At 38.1% G+C, this 16722-nt stretch overlaps 1 protein-coding gene across 1 annotated transcript in view; it reads right to left on the bottom strand.

Moving 5' to 3' along the window:
• Positions 1 to 2364: 2364 nt before the first annotated feature.
• Positions 2365 to 16722, bottom strand: part of LOC112053124 (apyrase) — a 31480-nt gene continuing 17122 nt past the window's right edge. The window contains exons 2-11 of the mRNA XM_052883104.1: positions 16252 to 16474; positions 14492 to 14689; positions 11869 to 11999; positions 10776 to 10926; positions 9588 to 9714; positions 6795 to 6952; positions 5698 to 5776; positions 4940 to 5098; positions 3084 to 3241; positions 2365 to 2583 (exon numbers count right to left, since the gene is read on the bottom strand). Of these exons, the coding sequence (XP_052739064.1) occupies positions 2458 to 2583; positions 3084 to 3241; positions 4940 to 5098; positions 5698 to 5776; positions 6795 to 6952; positions 9588 to 9714; positions 10776 to 10926; positions 11869 to 11999; positions 14492 to 14689; positions 16252 to 16474 (1510 nt within the window). The 3' untranslated portion in view covers positions 2365 to 2457. The remainder of the gene's footprint in view (positions 2584 to 3083; positions 3242 to 4939; positions 5099 to 5697; positions 5777 to 6794; positions 6953 to 9587; positions 9715 to 10775; positions 10927 to 11868; positions 12000 to 14491; positions 14690 to 16251; positions 16475 to 16722) is intronic.

A 16722-nucleotide genomic window follows, 5' to 3' on the forward strand; every position in this document is an offset into this window, starting at 1 on the left:
AATGGCGGTCTGACTATAATAGTGTATAGTAAGACCTAAGTAAGTAGAAGATTGCAGTCAATTTTAGTTCAGGTTTCATGAAAAGGACTCTACAGACATGAACCGCACAGACAAAACATTCTTTCCGCGAATACTGGCCGGGCGCAGCCCGTATCTGTCAATGATTAAACACTGTTTATAAGAATATTATTTTGTCTGCCACGGCACATGTCTGGCACGCTAAATGTCTGTAGATATAAACGGACCTTTACTCGTAGCAGTAGATTGTGATAGCAGCAGACTTTATATAAACTTAACGATGCTCAAAGATTATGTCACTTTGAAGGTGCCAATTCATATTTTGTTCATGTAAAAACCGGACAAGTGGGAATCGCTTTCGCCCCCTGAGAGGTATTTACATATTATTTTCATCATCATCATCATCATCATCATCATCATCATCATCATCATCATCAACAGCCAATGGCCGGTCACTGCTGCACATAGGACTTTTGGATTGGACTTTTGGAAACCACAAGGGTCTCGTGCCGCCAGTATTCAGCGGTTCCCTGCCACCTAGTTGAAGTAATCGGTCCACCTAATGGGGAGATCACCGTCACTGCGCTTTCTGGCGTAAGGTCGCCTTTCCAGCACCTTGAGACCCCCAACGTCCTTCGGCTCTTCGAACTATGTAGCTTACCCTTTGCCACTTCAGCTTCGCGACTCGCTGAGCTATGTCAGTAACTTCGGTTCATCTGCGGAGCTTCTCATTTCTAATTCGATCACGCAGAGAAACTCCAAGCATAGCTCACTCAATCGCCCGCTGGTTGACTTTAAGCTTTCTAATAAGGCCAATATAGTTAGCGACCAAGTCTCGGATCCGTAGGTCATCATTGGCAACAAGACTTTCGTCTTCTACATTCTTAATATTATGTAATATTTTTGTAAGAAGATGACTCAATAAAATTATAATTAATTGCACCACAGATCATGTAAGAGTAGATAAAGTATAACTTATCTCCCCTATCTTCAATCGTAAAAGAAATGTATTTCACGCTGAAGTTAAGTCACTTCTATAAGTATAAAGCATATTTAATTTTTTCTTAGGGATAATAGGAAAAATCTGCCTCGTCATAATGTGACTTCGCATCATGAGATCACGTGTTCAAGTCCTGAATGAAACATTGAGGTTTTTCTTTCTTCAAAGAAATTTTCAGTAAAAATTCTCGCAGTTGGGGAAAATGGTGCTTAAACCCCTTATAGACTTCAAGAACTTATCGCAAAAGTTTACATCCTGGATTCTACTAATCGCAGGACGTGCTTAATTTAACTGTTTTTTGTTTTGAAAATTCTGTGATAATACGAATAAAACATTTGTCACATTATTATTATATTTGTATGAGTCACAAAGAGATAATTTAACATTCGTTTAAATATCACGTAACTACATATTAGGTATATTATTTTCGTTGTAGCTATAAAGTTTGTTTAATGTACCTACTATAATAACACTGGCGTGTTGCCAGTGATGACTATGCTATGGTTCCGAGACTTGATCGCTAAATATGGGCCTCATCAGAAAGCTCAGAGTCACACAGCGGACGATGGAACGAGCTATGCTAGGAGTATCTCTGCGTGATCGAATCAGAAATGAGGAGATCCGCTGAAGAACTAATGTCACCGACATAGCTCAACGTGAGTCAAGGCGAGTCGCGAAGCTGAAGTGGCCATGGGCGGAGCACATAGTTTGAAGAGCCGATGGCCGTTGGGGGCCCTAAGGTGGTGGAATGGCGGCACCGCACCAGAAAGCGCATTGTTAGTCGACCTCCCACCAGGTGGACTGACGACACCAAGCGAGTTGCAGGTATTCGCTGCATGCAGGCGGCTCAGTACCGTGATGTTTGGAAGTCCCTACAAAAGGCCTATGTCCTGCAGTGGACGTCCATCGGCTGACATATGATGATGATTTTATCATTGTAAGGACTTAATGTTCATTTATACCTCGTCCTACCTTGACAATGACTTCACCGACACTTGCACGAGCTGCAGCCACGATAATAAGATAAGCTTTTAAGACAGCAACATATTATTATTCACATCGACAAAGACGTACTGCCAAGCGATTTAGCGTTCCAGTAACGATGTCGTGTAGAAACTGAAAGGGGATTTTCATCCTCCTCCTAATAAGTTAGACCGCGTCCATAGAGTACATCATCACTTACCATCAGGTGAGATTGTAGTCAAGGATTGTAAAAAAATATGGTTTATCTACATAGCCAAATTAAGGATAATAGAGATATTTACGAACACTTAGCTATTATGTCTATCAATATGTCTAGATCTTGAAACTGTATCTTATTACCAAGTACATGAACAGGTGGTTAATAAAATGTTTCAAATAAATTATTTATTTAAAAACACGAACATTGTACTATAAAAATGAAAAACAGTCTATTGATATGTACTGTACAATATAATCTAATAGTTAATGACAATTCGTCCGTCCGTGGATACGTCTATAGGTGAATGCTTCTCGATGTATGTTTCTAGAACTTTCTGATCACGACCGACCACGTCGACGTTCTTCTTTCCTTCTTTGAACATCTGGAACAAAACCATTACCGGTTAATGGTTTAGGAACGTGTTTTATAGCTAATATTATTTTGTATGAGCTCGCGAGTCCCTTTAATTTTTGCGTTTATTCAGTTTTACACAAAACGCGGAATTTCTCAACAATGCACTGTTGAAAATTTAAAAATTATTTATACCGGTCTACAGTGCAAACACCTGCGTCTTCGTCCGCGAGAAAAATACAGATAACAGACAATATATTTTGTCGATACATTACATTTTAAGTACATTTAAAGGTCAAAGCACCATTACTACGCCTCGGACACGTAACGGAAACGCCTCGCCTCCAAACAAGCTATCCGCGCGCCGTAACCTCGCCGATCGTTCGCTGGCAAAGCTGATGACCGAGAGCTGGTGGACATATTTGGGTAGGTATATGAGGAAGATGAAAACTTGTCCTGCAGGTACATCTTATAATGCTACCTTAGCAATTAGCAAAATTCATCTAGAAAGTTTATCGTATGAATTTTTACCGTAAACCCGTCGCCACCGTCAGCCAAATAAGCAGGCGCGGTCACATGATAGTAAATTGAAGGGTCCAGTGCGACATTGGAGTCCCTACTGTTGCCGACGTATGCTGACGTCACACGCTGACCTTCGGGCAGCGACACATTGTATGTGACTTGGAGACCTGGGAACCAATAAGAAAATGTTTGTTTACAAATTTATAAAATACTCGAAAGCAATTTAAAAATTTTTGTTTTTAGATTTATCTATGCCTCATTAGTACGTTGCGTCGCATCATCGCAACGGATCAACGCATTATTGACATATACACATTACGCTTACTTTGTTGCGTAGTACGTACGACGTCACATGGCAAGAGGAAGACACACACCCAGTCAGTTTGAAACTCAACAATGGATCGCAACAAATGAAACACTGTGCGTCGTCGCAACGAAGCTCCGCTTTACAACACTTGCAACTCTTTAATGTGGCATGTCATCTATACTAATATTATAAAGCTGAAGAGTTTATTTGTTTGTTTGATTGAACGCGCTAATCTCAGAAACTACTGGTCCAAATTAAAAATTATTTTAGTGTTTAATAGCCCATTTATCGAGGAAGGGAACCACGCTGGTGAAACCGCGCAGCGTCAGCTAGTTTAAAATATAGGGAAAACATCGCAGCGTTAAGCAATGCACTAATGGAGCATCGCTTTTACTGGGATTAAATAGTAAATTATGAAAAGGTTCTAATAAGAGGATTACTAAAACACATGATGAGTGCATTTTATACTAGCAACACGAGTGTTTTATAGAGAGTTCTTTGACTATTATAAAATGCATTTATCTTTTAATAGCTCCTAATAAGCAACCGTTTCATAATCTACTTCATTTCGTTCATTGTAATATAGACGTGATCTATGCCAATAAGATATTTTTTATTTCATAATCGAAGTTTGATGATAAGAGAGATTTATCTAATGCCACACAATACTCCTCGCGCTGCCGCTCGTACTGCCGCAATATTGCTCTATCTCTCTATACATGTTCTACTCGTGCAAATATTCGCGGTAGGTAGGACTAGCGGCAGGCCGAGTAACGTGTCCACACGCGTCTCTGCCTGTTTCCCTCGCTATTTCTCAGTTCCCACGCCACTCGTACCTTGATGCCCTAAACAATCTTCCCCTGTGGGTTCCCCCAAACCATAAGTACTGCAACTGCACAGAATACTAATTAAAAAATCTGATAATAGGAATCGTAAGTAGAATAACATCTAATATATAAAATTCTCGTGTCACAGTTTTCGTTGCCATACTCCTCCGAAACGGCTTGACCGATTTTGATGAAATTTTTTGTGCATATTCAGTAGGTCTAAGAATCGGCCAACATCTATTTTTCAAACCCCTAAATCCTAGGGTAGGGTAGTGGTAGGGTAGGGGTATGGTATAGGGATAGGGTAGGGGTAGCGTAGCGGTAGGGTAGGGGTAGGGTAGGGGTAGGGTAGGGGTAGGGTAGGATAGTGGTAGGGTAGGTTTATGGTATAGGGATAGGGTAGGGGTAGGGTAGCAGTAGGGTAGTTGTAGGGTAGGGTAGGGGTAGAGTAGAGGTAGGGGTAGGGTAGGGTAGGGGTAGGGGTAGGGGTAGTAGTAGGGTAGTGTAAGGTAGGGATAGGGAAGAAGTGCAAATAAATAAATTAATAAGTCAAAGCGAAGCTTGAGCGGGTCCGCTAGTTGTATCAATAAAGGTCAATTGGAAATAAGAGTATTTTCAAATTGCTTTGACTTTCGTGTGCTCGTTTTTTAAAATATTTGCCATATCTTAACACTCGTCCCTGGCCACTCGTCCAGTATGTGGCGGTTGGGCATAAATAAATAAGGTCAAACCTGAAACTTGCAGCACAAAAGGCCCTTTGAAAGGGTCGAAGGCCCACGCATTGGAGACGCCTCTTTCTAGTGCCAGGAGAATGTCCTTGCCCTGTAGCTCGAACACTTCCACACGATCGTTGAAGGGCAACAACTCGAACGTTACGCCTTTTGTTATTTCTGTAAAAAAAAAAACAAAATATTTCGTAAATTTTAGAATTTAAACTATCTTGAGTGTTATTCATATTAACTGATTATGAAACACGGCTAAAACTCACGTGTTATTAGGTCGGAGTAGTTTAGAACCCATACGGGGCCCTTATTCATGAGCTGGTTCTTGCAACGCGGAACGATCCAAACTGCGAAGCGGGTGCGCGATGCGCAGCTGCTCGCATCGCGCGCAGGGAGAGGGGTTGAGTGGTGGGGAGTGAAGGTTCCGTTACACTCTCCGACGGTTCATTAATAATAAGTATCACGTGAGTTGTAGCCGTGTTTTATAATCAATTAATATATTTCGTAAATATACTCACAAAAATATTAGCAGACTCAGGTCCAATTGACACAACACAATATTTCTAGGGTTATCGTTAAATAATTTTAAGATAAGTAGGTATAAATGTATTCTGAAGTTATTGTGTTGTGCTAACAAATAGATTATTTCTATTCTATTTTAAACACCAGTATGTAAATAAAAAATACGCCTATTGAAATTTGTATATGTATAAAAAATATTACACACGTATATTTTACAATATAGGTGTGTAATTGTGTATACTCACGTCCACTAGGTATTGTAGATTTGATATTTCCACGTTGCATAAACGCTATGTAATGGAGCTCTGGTCGTAACGACTTTGCCTGAAATTAAAAAGTTGGTATCTAGTGTCAGGAACCCCGAATTCTGTTTTTGACTGTCTACCTAATAGTCCAGTAATACTGTAAAAAAAACTGAATTCAACCCTTTTTTCAAGATGGCGGAAAATGCATGGAAAATGCACATGGGAAATCTTGGTCAAGTATTTGAAATTAAGCTTTCCTCCCACTATGTATCCAAAATCCAGCTTTCATTTCATTCGGTTCATTTGCATATCTAAGCTGATTTTTCCGACTGTAGAGCAATAAGCAACTTATTTTATATAAGTTTGTATAAAATTCAAGGATAGTCAACTTTTTTCTATTCGAATATTTCTTGTACTCTTTATTAGCGTATTATAATAATTATTAGCTGTGGAATGACTAGTTATTTAAGTATACTCCTAGTTTTTGAATTGTTTGTAGTAAACAGTGCCACATCGCTTTAGAAGATATAAAGTCCGACCGCTCAGAAATTGCATTTGTGACACCTGTCAATGTCACCTTTCTATGTTTGTTAATTAATACATTGTTAATAATTTTAGGCCTAAATTAATACGTTTATTGTAAGTTGGCATAGTTATCATATTTTAAATATTATTATTACTCGTTATTAATGTTAATAAAAGATATTTAAATGTCCCATAGCAGAAGAACCAAAGTCACAGACATAGCTCAACGAGTTGCGAAGCTGAAGTGGCAATGGGCGGGGCACATAGTTCGAAGAGCCGATGGACGTTGGGGTCCCAAAGTGCTGGAATGGCGACCCCGCACTAGTAAGCGCAGTGTTGGCCGACCCCCCACCAGGTGGACTGACGACATCAAGCGAGTCGCAGGGATTCGCTGGATGCAGATGGCTCAATATCGTGATGTTTGGAAGTCCCTACAAAAGGCCTATGTCCTGCAGTGGACGTCCATCGGCTGATATGATGATGATGATGAAATGTCCCATTGACATTAACAACGACATGTATCAGAAACGCAATTACTGAGCGGCCGGACTTTGCAAAGTGTGGGTACTTACATATTCACTCAACGCATCTACCAATAGATCGCCAAGAGCACACTCTCCGAACACACAATCCTCGAAATGCAGCGTCTTCTTACTCTCGCCTATCACCTGCTGTTCAGCGCTGTGGACCAATGCTGCATATGGCGCTAACCTCGCCTTGATGTCCAAATCTGACAAACAATACAATTATTTATCTTTTTATCACTAGATACCAATATAATAACCTAACCTGTAATCATGCACCTCCAACTTTTCAGTTATGTGCATTTAAAATAAATATCACGTGTCACAAACGGTGAAGGAAAAACATTGTGAGCATACATGAGAATTTTCTTAATTATCTAGGTGTACGAAGTCTGCCAATCCGCATTTGGCCAGAGTGGTGGAATTAGCCTATCCCCTCTCATTCTGAGTGGAGGCTCGTGCTTAACAATGAGCCGAAACATGGGTTGTTAATGATAAGTGAATGGGAAATTTGGAAAACTTACAAAAAGTTGGTATTATTTTATTATATTATTTTATTATGTTGGTATTATTTTATTATGTTATTGAAGGAGATAATCCCAAATTAACTAAAAACATATTTTTCACTACTCTTGCTCAAAAACACTGTCATATTACCACTCCACAGCGGGGCTAAACAAGCATATTAGCCTCTAGGGGCTAAAGTAATTTTGTTTTTTTAATTCTTGTCTGTTACGAGTACTAGCCAAGTACTAGCCTACTATAAAACGGAGGAGGTTTTATTTGAAAATAGAATCATTATAGGTAAGGCACTGATTGTTTTGAAAAATAAATAAAAAACTTTAAATTGGAATGAAATGCAGCGTTCTTGTCTATGAAATACGTTTATTTTTTTATTTAATTTTTATTGAGTTGCGAATAGAGCGAGATTTGAAGACTTGGGACATCCTTTACGGTGTAATACCTTTGCCTCTTTCTCATGTGAAAAAAATAAAATTTAAAAGCGAGAATTTAAAAAACAATTGACGTGAATAATACACACTTGATTTATTTCAGAAATTCATTGTCAATTTGTGACCGTAACTTACATATTTTTCAACAATAATTGTTATTATTGTCTTTATCAGTGAGAATGGTGATCCTAATTTGGAGATGGATGAAATTTTCAATCTGTTACCATCAAAGTCCAGACGCATTTACTTAAATAGGTACTTACCTACGAAAAATTTTATAAGTGGAGAAAACAACAACGAATGGATTCACTTACGAAAGGAGTTTTTTAAACTATTATCTCCCACGCTTGTCTTACATACTTATTATTCATCTTCACAGTAGTCGGAAATTATGTTACTGAGTAAAAGCATCTACCTTAATATCCAAAATTGTAGACTTTGTTTATTTAATTTTCAATTAAAATAAATCATTGAATATTGTACTAAACTATTTTATTTTCTCGCAATCGTAGTGAAAAGCAGAGTGTAACACGTGGGGCTAAACCCATTATAAACTCGGTTTCTATTTAAGCGCCTAAAAATACCTCGTATATAATGGGTCTTTTTAGCCCCTTGTATACCAATCTACTATTTGACGATCTCGATTTAAGAAGCTGAAGTAATAAACATTCTGTAGATTGTTCCCCACGCTGAAAATGGAAATGGATGAAGAGAGGAAGCGGTTATTTGAATCTTTAATTTTTTTAAAATATGGAATTTAGTCAACCTTCGGAATCGGAGCCGTTGGTTTCGGTAAATAAAATACCTCTAATGATACCTATTAATGATTATTTATTTAAAATTATTTACAGATATACCTAAATTTGTAACCTAAATTAATTTAGCATCAAATGATCATCTATCTATATTACAAAAATAGATGGAATACCAAAATTGGAATGATTAAGTACTTCTTTTTCCATATCTTCTACACTCATCTGATAAAATCTTCGAGTGTTCTCTGAAGATCAAAATTCATTTGTTATTAGCAATGCCTTAATTTCATGGAATAAAATTTTACCTTAATCTATTTTAATATTATAAAGCTGAAGAGTTTGTTTGGTTGAATGCGCTAATCTCAGGAACTACTGGTCCGATTTGAAAAATTCTTTCAATGTTAGATAGCCCATTTATCAAGGAAGGCTATAGGCTACAAATTATTCCCGTATTTCTACGAGAACTGGAACTACGCTGGTGAAACCGCGCGGCGTCAGTTAGTATAGTAATATTATTTTGACGGACTCCGTGGCGCAGTGGTATGCGCGGTGGATTTACAAGACGGAGGTCCTGGGTTCGATCCCCGGCTGAGCAGATTGAGATTTTCTTAATTTGTCCAGGTCTGGCTGGTGGGAGGCTTCGGCCGTGGCTAGTTACCACCCTACCGGCAAAGACGTACCGCCAAGAGATTTAGCGTTCCGGTACGATGCCGTGTAGAAACCGAAAGGGGGTATGGATTTTCATCCTCCTCTTAACAAGTTAGCCCGCTTCCATCTTAAACTGCATCATCACTTACATCAGGTGAGATTGTAGTCAAGGGCTAACTTGTAAAGAATAAAAAAAAAATCTAAAATGTAATAAAGGTTTTTATTATAAAAATGAATTTAAAAGCAGGATTTTTATTATAAATTAACTAATAAAACGAAGCTGAAGCACTAGAGTGTTTGCTACCAAGACAAAAATTAGTAATCTTGTGCTTCCTACAATAAAAAATTGGTTAAGTTACTGTCATATTTATTTTAACCAATCATTTTTTTTTTGTAAAAGTCTATTACCCTGGGCCCCGAACTAATTTTGATACAGGGCCGCTCCAGGCTACGCCACTGCTTAAATGCAAGGCAAAAATGCTTACCTTCTGGTTCGTTTCTGTCAAGGAATATCGGCCCGCCTTCCCACTTGACGAAATTGCCGCGATAGTCGAAATAGACGATCAAGTTGCCCATATACTTGGTATATGCTGAAGCTTGGACTATCACGACCTTAAAATAATATAAAAAAATGTGGTAAATTTGTTAAGTAGTAATAGTCAACAGAGGTAATATCACACAAACATGAATTTTTTGTCATGTTTAAGTAGACTGTCATTTATTTATTTCTCCTTTTTTTTTAATTTTTAACAATGTTATACATAAAATATACAAAACACTATTAAAAACTTATAAAAAAAAATTCAACCCTCCCGCTGCGGGACATTTAAGTGCCCAAGCAACCGGTGTTCAGGGCTCCAGAGTGAGGAACCTCCTCACAATACGCGCCGTCTCAAGAATCACTGCCTTCTGTATCCGACTCTTGATCCAACAGTTAAGCGAAAGCTTCTTAAGGTGTTGGTCGAAGCTTTTCGCTATAAGACCATTGACTGAAACAACTATCGGAACAATAATAGTTGACTCAACATTCCACATGGCGGTAATCTTGTGAGCAAGGTCCAGTAGTTTGATAGTTTTTCCTTTTCGGCTTTAACCAGATTTTCGTCATGTGGAACAGTAATATCAACAACTATTGCACGACTCACTGACCGATCGACTAGCACTATATCAGGTCTATTGGCAACAATATACAATTATTATTATCAATTCTTACTATTTTTTACCGACTTAAAAAAAAGGAAGAGATTATGTTTGTTACCTCAAGACTTCGTCATTTACTTATTAAGCGATTTTGAAAATTTATTTTTTGTTTGAAAGAGTTTACTTCCAGATTGGTCCCATTTAATTTTCACGAAAATCGGTTCAGTAATTTAGTGTTAAAATCAAAATAACTGAAATAAGCGAACGAAATTGGCCGTACTGTGACGTTTACTGTCATTATGCTGGGACACACTAAGTCAGAAAAATAAAATCTATTTAACAAAATTTTTAACAAAATTATTTTTCATTTTGTGTCCTTTAGATTGATCGGTTTGAAGGTGGTGCCAAAAAAAACAAATAAACTTTAAGAGCCTATTTGGTATAGCACCGCCTTTAAACGCTAGAAATCAACCGGCGCATAAAGTAATTAAAAATAATAAATAAGAATACAGTTTTGTGTCAATATTTAATACCTTATGCTTCTTATTTGCGGAGGATTGAACAAAAACAGGATACGGCCCTGCCACGTCTTCTCCACTTGGCGCTGGCCCGTTCCAGAGTAGAGAATGTGAGTGACCGCCCACTATGATGTCTACATACTTGCCGGCATTCTGGGCGATTAGTCTGTCAATTAAAATAAGTCAGTCAAAGCAGGGCAGGAGTCTGAAGTACCTGCCTGCCTTGCTTACAAAATGCCTTGCTTACATCCGATGGAGTCCACAGTTGGACATAGGCTAAAGCTAAAATACATGGCGTTTTTTGTATTTTATTAATCATTATCAACCAATATTCGGCTCACTGCTGAGCTCGAGTCTCCTCTCAGAATGAGAGGGGTTAGGCCAATAGTCTACCACGCTGGCCCAATGCGGATTGGCAGACTTCACACTCGCAGAGAATCAAGAAAATTCTCTGGTATGCAGGTTTCCTCACGATGTTTTCCTTCACCGTTTGATACACGTGATATTTAATTTCTTAAAATGCACACAACTGCAAAGTTGGAGGTGCATGCCCCGGACCGGATCCGAACACACACACTCCGGGATCGGAAGTGGAGGTCATATCCACTGGACTTTCTCGGTATTTTATTACCGCCATGTTTTTGTTTCACGCCTCACAATAATACCTACCTAATTAAGTAGCTGATAGGTAGTCTGATAGGTATTTTTGTGCATTAAATAGGGGTTTAAAGTTGTAATTTTTTCTACGGAACCCTACACTGCGAGTGGCCCGACACGCACTTTGCCGGTTTTTAATATCAACACAGTAATTTACGTTAAGGGGGAATGGGAATTAACCATTTTTTAAATGATGATGTCTTTAATATTTACTAGCGCACTAGGTAGTTAGATATACTCGAAAAAAAAACCATTATTTGTAAATATTGCAAATAATTTGCAAAAAAATACACACATAATGCATCACTTATGAGGATTTAAACAATTTCGACCGACCAAATTGTAGATAATTGTCCCAGTAAACCGATTACCTATAATGATTTTTTTTTCCCCAACTGTGACTTAGACCCAGAGACCTTTTGATCTGCAACTTTATTAAGATAATACTTACTTATCAACATCAAGACCGCAATGTGACAGTACTATAATAATATCGACTCCCTTTTCGTTGAGTGCTTCCGATTCATGTTTGACAGCTTCCAACGGGTCGGTGAACTCTACATTGCCAGCTGAGGACAAAATCTGAAATAAAAAGATAAAAGGTTACAGAATAAAATGCATTATTTGATTACTAACAAATCTAAACAAGCATAGTTGTAATCTAAGCTATACCCAAATCGTCTCAACTGTTTCCATAAATCTATATACTCCTAAATATAAGGAAATATATCATCCTACTTCCTACTAATAATAAAAACGCGAAAGTTTGTATGAATGTTTGGATGTATGTTTGGATGTTTGTTACTCTATAACGCCGCTACTACTGAAGCGATTTAGATGAAATTTGGAAAGGAAATAGATTTTACTCTGGATTAACACATAGGCTATCCCGAAAAAATCCATGGTTTCCCGAGATTTGCGAAAACTGATGATTTTGATGATATGAATGTTTGTTACTCTTTCACGCCTCAACTACTGAACCGAATTAGCTGAAATTTGGTATTAAGATATATTATAGCCTGGATTAACTCATAGACTTTTACTTTTTATCCCGGAAAATCCATGGTTCCCGAGGGATTTTTGAAAAACCGAATTCCACGCGGACTAAGTCGCGGGCGTCCGCTAGTTTTCCATAAATCCATATTTATGGAAACACGTTAGTTGAGACGATTTGGATGAAATTTTGTATTTACGAGAAGACTATTGAACCCGTCCATTATTACTGCATTAGTCTTCACAATGCGTGTACAATATGCACTCAGCCTAGCTGAAATAGTAATAAGTAATAAAATAAAATAGCTCCGAGTGCCAGAAGTATTACCCAGGGGCGTACCTACCGCCGTATCAATAATACGGGGCCCCTGGACTACAGGGGTCCTACAGGACTACAGTCCGAGGGCCCCGTATCATTTATACTTTAAATGATTGGGCCTTACGTGTGGAAGCAAAAATACTATTTTTTGCTTCCACACGTAAGGCCAAATGTAATTTCACTGAATCTTGTCCTTCCAGGAAAAAAATACCATGAAAACCTGCCTATAGGTATAGCTTACATTTCACTTCAGAAATTACAAAAGTCGAATAAGCAATCTGTTTTTCCCGGACTTCATAATTATGAAGTCACTGTCCTATTTATTTAAATCTAGCAACTTTGTTTCTTTAGTGAGAAATCTGTTTGGGCCCAAATTAATTTTTATCCAAGGCAGACTACGCCACTGGTACCTTGAAGTTTAGCCGAAACAAAATAAAAGAAGGTCAGTATTAATTCCTTCCATTGAACATACAGCACTGTAATATTCTATCAAATATAAAAAATATATATAAATAAAGGATTAAATGGTAAAAAGACTACCGTCAACAAAATATTCGCCCTTGTCTGCACCGTACTTCTATATGTCTTATCTTCTCGTATTAAAAGAATATAAAGTAAGTAAATGTACTTAGTAATTTATGATAATTATACTAACCTTCTCAGTAAAACAATAGGTGTAAAAATGTTTTATACGCCATATATGTTTTTACTTAATTATGAGGAAACGAACATACTAAATATTAGCTAACGCCCCGCGATTTCATTCGCGTAGTTTCCGTTCCTGATGACGAAGGGGATGAAATACAGCCTATGTTACTCAATGAAGATGTAACTTTCTATTGGTAAAAGAATTTCCTGGTCAGGCTTTACTTAGTATAGAAGAAATAATCAGTAAAGCTAAAATAATAAACCTGTCACATGTTATCATTTTATCACCGAGGATATCAAGCGGGTTGCAGGATGCTGGCAGCTCGAGACCGTTGTGCTTAGAGGTCCATGCAAGAGGCCTATGTCCAGCAGTAGACGTCTATCGGCTGATAAGGTAAGGTAAGGTATGTTATCATTTTATAGATAACGTGACATAACTAAGTTAATTGAGATCTCTTATCATTTTTAAGTGAGAGATATTACACGCACGTTTCATAATTTATCTTAATATAATATCTGAACTTATCAGATCATTGAGAAAATGTCTTGTAGAAAGTATACTTACCCACTACCTATCTATCTACCTAGATATGTAAGTAAATTTAACTCGTACGAGTATGTAACTTTACTTATGTACATACATTTACGATTTTTATTGTTTTTCGTAATGAGAAACTTTAACCGACTTTTAAAACACAAGAGGAACAACTTCGTTATACAAAATTTTGCTACTAGAAGCGCACACACTACTAAAGTGTTTTTCAGATAGCATGAGTACGGTGACAGTTGCCTTATGACGTTCATAATACGTACTATTATCGTAGATCGCGGCAAACTTTCAAGAGTGAAACGAACTGTCACCGTACCCATGCTATCTGAAAAACACTATAGAAGTTCTCAAAAGGAATATTGTTTCCAGTTTTTGTCACATTTTGCACTGATGCTCCACTCTTATTTGTCCTAGTGTTTTCTTATAAGCTTACAGTCTTCCTCGATAAATGAACTGTCCAACACAAAAACAGTTTTCAATTCGAACCAATAGTTTCTGAGTTTAGCACGTACAAACAAACAAATTCTTCAGCTTTATAATATTAACAATTTACTGTGATCTTGCCTTAGTGTCTTGAGTGATAAGTCCAATAATACCAATCTTCCTCTTCTTCCGTTCTATAATAATATGCCCCTTATACAACCCTTGCAAGACGGGCTCCTTGCTAGAATCCATGTTAGCTGCTAGGACCGGCGCCTTAAGTGCTCGCAGATATGGCGCCAAGCCTTCTGGGCCGTCATCGAATTCGTGATTTCCGATAGCCTGGAAAGAGAACGACAAAAAGTTTTATAAAAATCTTCGTAGTAGTTAAGTTTATCCATGATGGCGCATACTTTAGTTACCTACCAGTAGCGAAGGCTGAAATTTTGTAATAGGCAACCCGGTCATGTGTATTTTAGTCATGCGCGCAGGCGGTTATTGTACGTCGTTATCAAACCATATTCGGCTCACTGCTGAGCTCGAGTCTCCTCTCAGAATGAGAGGGGTTAGGCTAGTCCACCACGCTGCCGGCCCAATGCGGATTTGCAGACTTCACACACGCAGAGAGTTACGAAAATTCTCTGGTTGGTGTGCAGGTTTCCTCACGATGTATTCCTTTGAGACACGTGATATTTATTTTCTTAAAATGCACACAACAGAAAAGTTGGAGGTGCATGCCCCGGACCGGATTCGAACCCACACTCTCCGGAGTCGGAGGCAGAGGTCATATCCACTGGACTATCACGCCTTATTTATAGTTATTTATACAGGTTATTGTACAGTTTGTAAAAATGCTGTAGTAATATTATATCCTATTTCGAGTGTATAAAATAAATTATAATTAATATGAGTATGTTCGTATTTTTAAAAGGTAAGCCGCTAGGAACCGGGATGGTTAGACTAGTATCAATTTACTTCTTTCAAGTAGGTACTGCTCTGCAGGTACATAAAGAAGCAAATTGATCCATTACTTGGATCGTTTAAGATACAGACGATAAAACACGAACCGAGCCAATGTATCCTGAGAATCATTTAAAGACATGCGATCTCAACAATACACTTTTGAATGTTCTGAGTAGGTACCTACCTACATAATATCACACACTTCCTTTTGCAAATTGCATAATGGTGTAGAGTCGTTACATTGTTAAGTTGTTGGAAATATTGAACGAGTGGGAATAACGTTATGATGAAGGAGAAATAAATATTTCGAAGGTTAAAGTTTTTTATTCTTTATACGATAGCCCTTGACTAAATCTCACTTCATGGTAAGTGATGATGCAATTTAAGATGAAAGCGGATTAACTTGTTAGGAGTAAAGATGAAAATCCACTCCCCTTTCGGTTTCTACACATCCTACCGGAACGCTAAATCGCTTGGCGTTCTTTGCCGGTAGGGTGGTAATTAGCTACACCGAAGCCTCCCACCAGCCAGAGCCAGACCTGGACCTGGTCCAGGCGAGAAACGAATCCAGATCATCTGTCTTGTAATTCCACGCCACGCTACGGATGCAGTTAAAGTAAGACCTAAGGTGCACTAGTTAAACCAAGTAGGTAGTATGGTAGAGCAACCTAAGGTAGCAACCAACAAATGTATAGTAGTGGTCTAAGATCCGTTATTAAAAATTTATACCCTCTTCTGTTACTCAATTGTGATTAAAAGTAAATGATAGATAATAGTCACCTTGACTCATTGCACATAGGTTGCCTAGTTAAATCGTGACCAAACAATTTTTTTTTAATTTATAACATTTTTGGTCAACAACAATATAAAACCTCAAACCATAAAGGTTTTATATTGAGATAGATTACGAAATGGGAATAAAAAATATTTAGATTACTCACATGAGCATCGTGTTCCAAAAGGTTCATAAACTCCTGGGTAACGTTCCACTTGAGAAGCGTGTACCAGTAAGTGCCCTGGAAACTGTCGCCTGCGTTCAGAAGTATTGAGTTAGGTTTCTTCTGACGTAATGACTCGATCTTCTTGTAAAGTCTCGGGAAGCCGCCGAGACACGAGTTGTTGTTTACTCGGCATGTTGGAGTCTCTACTGACGTTTCTTCGAATCTGAATGACAGAAAAAAATAGTTTTTAAGTAAAAAGTTGATCAGCAAATCTGCCAGACATAGTAGGTAGGTCTCTCTTTGTCCAGCCGGTCCCTGATGATTGAGGATCGTGACCACCTTGGCGAGTCAGTTTTCGGTATACAATGCTCCTCAATCTAGTACGGTCGCTGGCCATTTGGCACTGAAGAAGCCTAAAAGGTGCAGGCTCCTGTTTCCTTGAGAAGATCCGACCATCAGGTTGGAGATCTA

Source organism: Bicyclus anynana, chromosome 8 (assembly GCF_947172395.1).
Source record: "Bicyclus anynana chromosome 8, ilBicAnyn1.1, whole genome shotgun sequence".
NCBI lineage: Eukaryota > Metazoa > Arthropoda > Insecta > Lepidoptera > Nymphalidae > Bicyclus > Bicyclus anynana.